Raw genomic sequence first — 11,513 nt, forward strand, 5'->3', positions numbered from 1 at the left:
TTTTATATATAAAAATAAATATAAAATATTAGTCAAATAAAAAAAGTTAATGTTTTGGTTTAATATTTTAGATTTATTTGTAAAATTAACTTGTGAAGACTCAACTAACTAAACTAGTACGTGGCAATCTTCAATTATTTTTATTTTTCTATCGAATAAATTAAAAATATAATGATAAATTAAATTAATTTCTTATTGTAATTTTTATTTTTAAAAATTTGATTTTTTTTTTGCAATTAATATGTAATCTGAAAAACAAATTAGGAAAAAGTAATTTTTTATTATAAAAAGGTATAATATAATTTTTAGCTCTTAAACTTGGGAATTAAATCCATTTTAGTCCCTTAATTTAGATTTTGTCAAGATTTGTAATGTAGCCGTGTTCTTAGAACATGATTGGATTAGTTGGTCGGACCGATTGGACTGATAATCAACTGATATATTGGTTTATAAAAATAGGTTAAATCGATTGAATCGAAAATTACTTGAAATTGATAAAAAAAACTAGGACAAAAACTCATAATTGAACAAGTTGAACTAGTTTAATATATTTTTAAAAGTTTTATGAATTTTTAATTAATTAATTAATTAATTATTGTTGGTCTAAGCAGTTGAACTAATCAAATCGATTGAATCGAGAACCAATAGTATGATCTATTTGACCACTTGTCAGTTATTAGAATAATACATGTGACACTCTAAAATTGTATTATATCATTACATAAAAATTTATATAATTTTGTAATACAATCTTAAAATGACATATATCAAAGTTTTATATTTATCAAGTTTAGAGACCAAAATAAATATAATTATCAAGTTTCCATACCAAAAATAGATAAAAAAATATATACAAACTAAACAAAGTCCATGGCTAAAAATTATATTATCAGTAAGAAAATTATTTACAACTTAAAAAAAAAAACGTGGTCCTTTTATAATAGAGGGGCATGAACTGGGTCATGGAGAGGGGGCAAGGGATTTCCATCCTTAGCGGTTTAGGTTAAATATTTGTCACGTCAGCTAACAAATACAGATTTACAAAAGAAACTGCCATTTCGTAGACCAAAAAGAAGGGGGGAGATGGAGAGCAACGCCGTCCTAGCTACTCTCCAGCCTAATTACAACATTCTTAGCCCTTCACGGTTTTACTCCTCTTCCTCCTCCGCCGCCACCACATTTCTTTCTGTTTTCTACCCTCAACGCACGCGCTTCTCTCCGCCGCAATATCTCAAGGTAATCTCACTTTTCCCCTCACGTTTTTGACTGTTTTTTTTCTTTCTTATTTGCTAAATTGCTTATGCGTTTATTTTGCAGTTAGATAAGCAAGTTTTAGCTTCTGCTTCCTGTCGCTATGCTCATGAAGTTAAGTCTCCTTTTAAGAATGCTGCTGTTTTATCCGATTCTTATAGGTGCGTACTTTTTGTTTTTTTTTTAACGCTAAGATTAAAAATTTTCAAATTATATGACCAAACCGCATTAGATTTCTGCAGTGCATTGTTCCTTTTTCCGATTAAGCTCCCTTCTTTTAGCGTCTCTCTCTCCCCCCCCTTTATTTTCTGTCAATCAAAGAACTATTTTTTTAAAGTTTTAATTTTTCTATCAATTGAAAGATAGGAGAGCAAAAAAGAAAAGCAAATAGCTAATAGCAATTTTCTTCTTCTTCTTTTTTTTTTCTTTCAAATGGCAATCTTTTTCATTTTTTTATTAAATAGAAAGTAAATAGCAAAAGAAAAAATAAAATACTAAAGTTAGTATTGTGATGGGCACAAGGTGTACTCTGGTTCTAGGACTCTTATATTGCCTTAGGCGCCAAAAAAAGGGGGCTAGCTTAAGCTTAAGCGAGTAATCGTGATATATATGAGTTTTTGCATTCGAGTGTGTAAATAGCTAAGACATATATTAAGCTCTAAAAGTGTAGTCTAGTTCCTCTGTCAATATGTATGATTTCGTTATTGTCCATGTCTATAGTTCAATACTCAAATATTAAGAAGTATATAGTTTGATATTATCCCTTTCTTACAAGTAAAGGTACATCTAATGAAAAAAGTGCAAACAAAAGAAATTAAAGAGAAATTCAATCAGGTGGCCTTTATTTTTATGCCTAAAACTTTACAAAAATGCATGCCTAGACACACTGGGTATGTGCCTAATCAAATGGACCTTGTCTTCAAGGGTCTAAGGTACTTTTTTTTGTTGGTGCTAGGGTGCGGGTGCACCTAGGCACATGCCTCGACAACACTGATTCTTGCTTTTGTTAAAAAGCTAAAAAAAGAAAAGCATGTAAATAAAATAGTTTTAGACTTCATTTTAGTACACTTTTGCCTGACCTAAGCAGATAATGTTTATGTGCATATGGAAAATGCTTTTAAAAAAAATTGAATTTATCTGTAGCTAAACATATAACTGCTTCTGTAAGATTAATTTAATTATTTATTGTTGGGCTAATAAAATTTGTATTTTGCTCCATTTGCTGATGGCGTTTCCTTTTATAGCAGAGCAGACTGCTTGCAAATGGACCTTGATGCTAAATAGTTACTAATGCAATCATCATCTAGTATTTTGGAAATTTATATAACAAGAGAAGCCACAAGAAATGCTAAAAATTTTGGAAGTTTAATTTCATTTTTAGTATTAAAGAAATGGGTTATTGGTTCCATTTTATCCTAAGTCTCTCCTCCAGAGATCAAGAAAATAACTCAACAAAGTGTAGATGCTCATTTTTGGTTATTAATGCTTTTGTCAATAGTACTGTCAGAAAATATGGTTCCTCGCAGGATCACTCAATGTTGAAAAGGTTGTGAAACTAAGCTTAAAGAAGTTTAACAGGATTCTTAGGTTTGCTCCATTGCTGGGATGTCTTGGAGAGAATGGGTTGGAGGCTAAAATACGGATTATAGATACTGTTAAGAATTCTACTTCTTAACCTTTCTCTAGATTATTTTCTCCTTCTACTCGTTGATCAAACTGTGCACTTGCACTTAAGTTTGCAAGTAGCACTGTCCTTGCTAAAATGAGTTACATGAGTGTAACTTCCTTGAAACTACCATTATATCTGATATCTTCGTAACTTCTTACCCATTACTCGCACAAGTAACATGAATGTGATTTTACTCTACTCTCATTACCCATACACGTTCTCTTAAATTAACCCACATCTCTCCCACATCCTATAAAATATGCTAGTTGTTTCATGATTTTTTTCTTTTTTTTGGGATAACTACTTTGGAAAGACTATAAATGTAAAATCTAAAGTTTCATTGGGGATCTTTTGGCAAACTTTAGCCCTCTAAACTTCTGTTTGCTACTTTCTTTCTACAATCATAATAACCATCGTAGGTCTCATCACTAACCCCAAAGTTTGCTTCGACCTAATGGAGTCTCCAAGTTCTTTTGTTAAGGTGAGGAGATGTTATAATCTAGCAAAACGAGTTGTTGCAGAGAGATGGCAAAGAAGTAGATCGGGGCAGGCTCAAGAAAACAAGTGCGGTGGCCGGCTGTGGTGATGGATGCAATAAGGGGCTTAGAAAGATGAGACCTACGATGGGTATTATAATTGTAGAGAAGATTTTAGGAGGCTAAAGTTTGCCAAAAGATCAAAAGTCCCTTGATGAAACTTTGGATCTTCCATTTATAGTTTTTCCAGAGTAGTTATCCTAAAGAATGATTATGAAACAAGTTGCATACTTGATAGGATGTGGGAGAGATGTGGGTTAATTCACAACTATATGTTATAAATTATGGGTAATGAGAGTGAATGAAAACACGTTCATGTTACCTGTATAAGTAATGGGGCAGAAGTTACGAAGATAGTGGATATAATGGTAGTTTCGTGGAAGTTACACTCGTCTAACTCATTTTGGCAAGGAGAGTGCTCCATGCAAACTTAAGTGCAAGTGCACAGTTTGATCAACGAGTCCAGGGAGAGAAAAAAAACTTGGTACTCTAGGGAAAGGTTAAGAAGTAGAACTCTTAACAATATTCGTATCTTAGCTGCAAGCCATGTTCTCTAAGACATCTCAATAGTGGAGCAAACCTAAAAATCCTGCCAACTTTCTTAAGCTTAGCTCTACAGTCTTTTTAATATGGAGTGATTCTACGAGGAATGATATTTCCTAGAACTACTATTGGCAGAAGTGTTAATAATAAAAAACGAGTATCTACACAAAGAACATTTTTGTTCACTAATTTTCTTGAAATTTCCTCTGCCTATAGGTATCATCTAATGATTTTGTTAAATTTCATCTGTTACTCTGCTTATATCTACCCTACATGGGAGTTATTTGTTCTGTGCCTTGACTAAGTGTTTTGTTGATTGCAGTAGTGAGGCATCCGAACTAGCTGATATAGAGTGGGACAATCTTGGATTTGGGTTACTTCCTACTGATTATATGTATATGATGAAATGTTCTCAAGGTGGAAACTTCTCTAAAGGTGAATTACAACGGTTTGGGAATATTGAATTAAATCCCTCAGCTGGGATCTTAAATTATGGGCAGGTCAGATTTCTTAATTTTCATGCGTGACTTTTATCTGCGGCTTTCTCTTAGATTTCATTCTTCTACATCGCCAATCAGGACGTACGGTTATGTGACAGTTTCTGTGCTTTATTTGTGCGTCTATTCTTATTTGCAGATGCTTACAAATTAAGTTAGTTTATAAATTGTTGTTATATAAAATGACCTCCTTCACCTCTCCTCTGACAAAAGCAAAAGGAAGAAAGAGTTCATCCTGCCTTCAATGTCCTCTAAGATAATTTTTGCTTAAGACCCCATTTTTATCTGGAAAACTTATTTTTTAATTTGTCTTTAAGCATTGTGATATAGCAGTCTTTTATTTCTCTCTGAACATCATTTTTTGGTTTGTGTCTATAGGGATTATTTGAAGGTCTGAAAGCCTATAGAAAAGAAGATGGTAATATTCTTCTTTTTCGCCCTGAGGAGAATGCTCTTCGAATGAGGCAGGGTGCAGAGAGGATGTGCATGCCAGCACCTACTGTTGACCAGTTTGTGGAAGCTGTAAAGGAAACCGTCCTGGCAAACAAACGTTGGGTAACTAATATCCCTGATATGAAGCATGTCCAGTTTAGCAATTTGATTTACATGTTTTATGAGTAGATTGTTAAATTTCTCATTACAGGTTCCCCCACCAGGTAAAGGGTCATTGTATATCAGGCCATTGCTCATGGGAAGTGGAGCTGTACTTGGTCTTGCACCTGCTCCTGAGTACACCTTCCTTATTTATGTCTCACCTGTTGGAAACTATTTTAAGGTTTGCTATCTTCCTTGCTTGATTTTTAGTTATGCATAAGATTATCAGATTTCCATTTCTTTGGCCAAGCAGGGACAAAGCCAGAAGATTACTTTAGAGGGGGGCCAGAGATGAATCATAAATTATTGGGGGGCCAAAATGCAATTTTTCCATCATACTAACATGTAATTTCATAAAAATTTAAGGGACTAAATGATAAATTTACCCTTTTTTTTGGGGCGGGGGGTGCCCCCTCTGTCTTCGTCCCTGTGGAAGCAAGAGAGAATGTTAGTTCTATAATTTGTTTTAGAGTTCTTATTTATATAACCATGAAAGGCTTAAAGTTAAATCTTTATAGGTAACCTTGGAGGAAAATATGAGCATGACTTTGTATGCAAAATAACTTATCTTGAAAGTATTATGTAACATATTTGAATAGAAAAATGAACTGCTGCTTTATGTGGAATGTTTTCCCACATGTGGATGCCCTTGTTGAGCCAGAGACTGGTTTGTGATTAAGTTTCTTAATTTTGCATGCCAATATTTTAGAAAGGTTTTGTTGGTTTAAGTTTATAACTTCCATAAATTAGTAATTGATGAAGATGGTTTGTGTTTTGATCCTTATGAGAAGCAACCATTTGTTATTGTGCTAAGTCTAAAAGCCTTCTACCATCTACCATTTTCTTTCTCAAATAAAGGCTGATAATATTAAGCTATTAGTTTCTTTAGCCAAACATTTGCATTATGTTTACTCTTTGGTATTTTTCTTGTTTTGATAGTTTTGGCATACCATTGTATGATGTGTTCATTCACCATAATTTATATATGATTCCAGGAAGGTGTTGCTCCAATAAATTTAATTGTGGAGCATGAATTGCATCGTGCCACTCCTGGTGGCACTGGGGGTGTTAAAACCATTGGGAATTATGCTGCGGTAAGCTAGCTTTCTGGTGCTTAGGAATCCATTACCATGTTGTTTGCCTTTGGCAGTTGAAACGCTTTTGACGGTGAAACAATTGAACTCATTAAATTTCTACAAGTTAATGCTGTCTCTTTATGTCATATGCAGGTTCTGAAGGCACAATCTGCTGCAAAGGCCAAAGGATATTCTGATGTTCTCTATCTTGATTGTGTTCACAAAAAGTATTTGGAGGAAGTTTCTTCTTGCAACATTTTCGTGGTGAAGGTATTATGTTCAATTGTCGTAGTTAATATTTTATAACCATGCTTTGTTACATCACTCATTTTATAATAGATAGATGCATTTAACAGCAATCTATGTTTTAGCTGGATATTGCCCCTACCTTTCTGCATTCTCCCACTCTTAGAAAACCTTGTTCCATTTGTTCAGCAAGTATGTGTCTTAATATTGAAACTTCATAACCATGCTTTATCAGTGGGCCATTCTGTTACCATAATCTCCTTGCTGAATGTTTGTGTAATGTACCATAACAACAAAAGAGTCCCATCTTTGTAGTCTTTCATTGACACTCAAATAAGAATTGGGGTTGCCATATTGTCTCGACCTTGGCTAAATGACTTTTGCTTATTCACTACAGCCAGTTGTAGATGCTAACAATTCATCTTTGTTAAATTTAGTATCTCTAAATACTTGCATAGTTTGATCAAATAAAATAATTGGTTTTAAATGATCTGTTGAAGGATATTTTGTTTAATCTATTTACGGTAAAATAGTTGCGGTTTAAATGATCTGTTGAAGGATTTAATCTCAGAGTTAATTAAGGCTTGTTTTTTATTTTTCTGTACTCAATGGTGGTTGATGAGTTCAAACATATTGAGATAGTGCTGTTGACACTAATGCTTCCTTTTTTAACTTAATATTTGTGTTTTCAGGGTGATGTCATCTCAACTCCTGCAATAAAGGGAACAATCTTACCTGGCATCACAAGAAAGAGTATAATTGATGTTGCTCGAAGCCAAGGGTTCCAGGTACTTGTTCTGCAGTTTGGAAGACTGTTGACAAATTAATTGTGTTAAAAGTAATATCATGTATATCCAGGAATGCATGTAATTGGATTTGCACACACTTTACCTGACATCGAAGGGTTTGTCTCCTAATTATTAGAGTTTCAAGTTATTACTATCGCAGGATAAAGTTGGCATTACAGAATCTTTATTCTTTGATAATGGAGGGCAACTGAAGTTCTTTTCATTGTGTTTCCTGGAGTCCTTGCATTGCCTTCTACGGACTTGTTAATGAAAAAATGGATTTACACATAATATGCACATTGAAATCATATTCTTTGTTGATTGGTATGGAAGTTCCTAGACATTAATGATTCAGGAATCAAAATACGGAAAGAGTTCCTACATGAGCCCTATGGCTCAAAATTCAGCTGTTTGATCATGGAGAATGTGTATTATTTAGTTTCTACAGCATGTGGATGCTGTTGTGTTAATGTGAAAAATAGTTTTGGTGTTTCTTGTCTAATGTTTTTTCTTATGGAGTGTTTCAAAGTGGTTACCATCCTTTTCTTTCTTTTCTTTGTCGCTTAGAATCCCTTTTTAGAGGTAAAGGCTTGCAAATCTTAGAAAGAGAACAGGGAAAAGAATACTGCCTATTTTCCTTGATTATAAAGTTTCTTCACCTGTCTATATCTTCTGAATTCGTTGGTAGGCATTCTTCAATTTCTTTTTTCTGATTTTTTATGCATGGTCTCTCCTGATTTAGTTAGTAAAATTTTTCAATTTTTCTATTGTATGACATCCTAATAGTAACTCATTTGAATCACTGAGTGTCTGAGGGAGCTCTTAGGATCACTTCCTAATTCTAACCCTGCTGATGATGCAGGTTGAGGAGCGTTTTGTGCCAGTAGATGAATTGCTTGATGCTGACGAAGTGTTTTGCACAGGGACAGCAGTAGTAGTGTCGCCTGTTGGCAGCATTACATACAAGGGTAAAAGGTAAATTCCATGTGCAATTGAGTAAATGTCTTTTTCTTTAGTTAGTAATTTGCTTCTTCATGTTCTGTTTACAGTCTTAAATTTTTACTTGTCTCTATATCATTGTTGGAGACAAAGATGGAGATGGTAGGCATGTAGTGTTTCATTAGTTACTTTTTTTTCATGTCTATAGAATTTAAACTTCCCAATTGTATGGAAAATTAGGAGAGTCCACAGTTGAGCTTACCTTTTAGATGGACATTGAGTACAGGAAAAAGTCATTTTGTTTACAAATTTTTCACTCTATTTCTATGATTGTAAACTTTATTTAATAGAAAGTGATTGAAGCCATAGGTAACATTGTCTTGATAAAGCAAGACTGCTATTTTACTTGCATTTTCCCTAAACGCTGAAGTAGGTTGTCCATTTCGCATTCTGTGGTGGAAGAAATCAAATTTGATGTAAAGATTTTCAAAACGTGCAGGGTGTCATATGGCGTAGATGGTTTTGGGGCTGTTGCACAACAGCTCTACTCTGTGCTTACCAGACTCCAGATGGGTCTTATAGACGACAAGATGGACTGGACTGTTGAGTTGAGTTGAGTTGAGGATACTGTAAGTCACAGTCTGGTTTGCATGTTTTGACTCCACCTGAGACATGGCCTGCATTGGTTAAAATGTTTGTTTTCTCCCTTTAGTAATGTGTAGATATAGTTTTAATCTTTATGTTGGTCAGGATTTCCTTAGTTTTTGTCTTGGAACTTATCAAGTTAGTGAAATTTCAATTGTTGGCCATAGAGACGGTCTTTGTTTTAAAGAAGGAAACTAAGCATAAAAAATAAAAGTTGGCCTGAAAAGCAACCAATCCAATTTGCTTGTTTGATTTGCTGAAAATTTACGTGTAAATGTAGAATTTACTTGAAAATGCCACAATAGATGGGCCCTGGAATTCATAAGGTGGTGTGTAAGTGAACGCGGAGGTGGTCGGCCGAAGTCCAGCCCACTATTACGTGATTGAGTGTGTTCAAAACTATTTAGACAAAGTGCTTCTTTCCTTTTCCCTTCATGTGATGTGTCTAAAAGAAATTGCTGAAGAATTGTCTGGCATTTGCATTTAAGTTACTTTCGTGGATTGGCATTCATACTCTTTTCCCAAACCAGCTTTGAGTTGTATGTTTCTGACCATACCATTCTATTTGTTAATATAAGCTGAAACCCAGCGTTACTGGACCCAACTTGTTTCCCGACTTTACCTTGAATCCTTTTTTCTTTTCCTCCTTAAATAATAATAATAACAACAAGGCAATCATTACCCAAAGTAAGGCCCCTGTAGTAATGAAACATTTGCCTATCCCTCACTGAGGAAGTACTTTTGGTCCTATGTTATATGGATTTGGATTAGTGTCGGATAAAATATTTCTAAGACGTACGTACTCAATTTTTCTTGATGTTATTATACATATGAATGTTTTTAACCTATATTCATATTTAAATATCATAGCATTCTTCCATCAGGGTTTCTAGAATTAATTCAAACATAAAGCAATGCTTTTTCTACCTAAATTAAAAAAAGCAGAGTGTTTGGATTGAGATCAAATCTCAAGTCATAACTCTTAAAAGAGAGAGGTACTTAAATATCACCTCCAGCTTGAGCGAACCGTAAATCAGTTTTGTGATTACTTTTTTTAAGTAAAAAAAGAAAAGAAAAAAACCCCCTATAAACCAAAGAAGGAAGAGACACGTTACAAGAACACATTGGCTTGTGAAAACGGCCCGGGAAAAAGAAAGAAAAATACATTGTGAATATTATATTAATCAAAATTGAATGACAGCCATATAAACCAATATTGAAACTTCAAAAGTTACCATAAGAATCTGGGTTTATCTGCAAATTGTTTTTTTCTTTGTTCTTTTGACCTTTTTACACATCTTTTTCCTGAGCTTCTAAACTCAGCATTACTGCAACAGCAGCTGAGCAAAAAGAGAGATAGAAACCGCGTTTGCTGACTTGCTTTTTCAGTTTTCATGGAGGATTTAGCACATGATTGGAAAGTATCAATCACTTTATCCCCTTCAATGGCAGTCAATTCAGGGAACATCTTTTGAACCTTTCTTCCATTACAAAGTCTTCACCCCTATATGGAGCCACTCTTCCTCATGCTTTTGCATGTCATGGTTTCTAGATATCATATGCTGATGATGATCCCCACAGATCATCAGGTTTTTTTTTTCCTTTTATATATATATATCACAATACTGAAAACGAAGAACAATAATATAGCTTCATTAATTGCTTTATCTCTTGTCACCTAATTCAGAGTTCAAACCCTATACCTACCCCTCCCTTATTATACAAAACTAGGTTATTTCTTTTCTCCTTCACATGATAATTTATTTTTGTACTCTAGACGCTTGGGATTCAATACTAATAATTAGTAATTCGTCCAAAGAAAAGATAATTTTCTTTTGATTTAGTATATAGTTTTAACTCATCAAATATATTTAAAAAACCTCATCAAATATGAATATATTTTAAAAGTTTATGAGTAGAATATAATAAAAATACCAGTATAAATACATGCTGAAATAATTAAATATAGAGTCAAATTATTTTAGAAGAATTGAAATAAAGAATAGAATTACTAATATCAAATACGTGACAATAACTTATAATGGAATTCGGTGATCCATACAATTTAACTGTACATGATGAATTGTATTTAGGATTTAAAGCCCTACTAAAACTTGATTGATAATATCAAATATAAATATTAAAGAAGGATTATAATGGACTAATAGAAGTTTACATAAAATTAATTCCTCCAAAAAAAAAAAAAATCTTACTCACCAAGCTAATTTTCTAATTACACTGAGCTTTAGAAATACAATTAGTAGGGCTACAGATTTGAAAAAACAAGGTGCATGCATTTACATTTATAACATTGATAATGAAGTCGTTCACATGTTTCTTGACCACTCAAATCAAACCACCATAAAACATGTTTCTAGAAATTAGGCATAAATTTCAAAACATATCTTTGTCACGATTCTTGATTTAATGTGTTATATTTTTTTAACAATTAAATAAAGAGAGAGCAAGGTCATCTTAGTGTTTTTCAATTGGATGGACTGCAGAATTAGGGTTCCAATCTGGTAGAAAAAAACACGTTACAAATATGGCAACAATTTTTTCTTTTCATGCCTTGAGAACAGCACTTGCTATGAAAGTCTTAGATTCAGCATTACAAATAAAGGAGGATAAATATCAATTTTATAATTCAAAGATTTATGGGAAATTTCAATAGTCTATAACAATCCATATTTCAATGACTTGCACTTAATTTCAATTTTGGAGGTTTT

The 11,513-nt window shown here is 33.4% G+C and overlaps 1 protein-coding gene across 1 annotated transcript; it reads left to right on the forward strand.

Annotated features, from left to right (window-relative positions):
- Positions 1–942: 942 nt before the first annotated feature.
- LOC107898986 (branched-chain amino acid aminotransferase 2, chloroplastic) lies at positions 943–9,018 on the forward strand. The gene is made up of 10 exons (XM_016824578.2): positions 943–1,236; positions 1,318–1,412; positions 4,322–4,499; positions 4,875–5,051; positions 5,140–5,271; positions 6,086–6,184; positions 6,320–6,436; positions 7,105–7,200; positions 8,063–8,175; positions 8,639–9,018. Exons 1-10 carry the CDS (start codon positions 1,084–1,086, stop codon positions 8,754–8,756), a joined length of 1,278 nt encoding a protein of 425 aa, XP_016680067.1. The 5' UTR covers positions 943–1,083; the 3' UTR covers positions 8,757–9,018.
- The last annotated feature ends 2,495 nt before the right edge of the window (positions 9,019–11,513 follow it).

Source organism: Gossypium hirsutum, chromosome A11 (genome assembly GCF_007990345.1).
Source record: "Gossypium hirsutum isolate 1008001.06 chromosome A11, Gossypium_hirsutum_v2.1, whole genome shotgun sequence".
Lineage (NCBI taxonomy): Eukaryota > Viridiplantae > Streptophyta > Magnoliopsida > Malvales > Malvaceae > Gossypium > Gossypium hirsutum.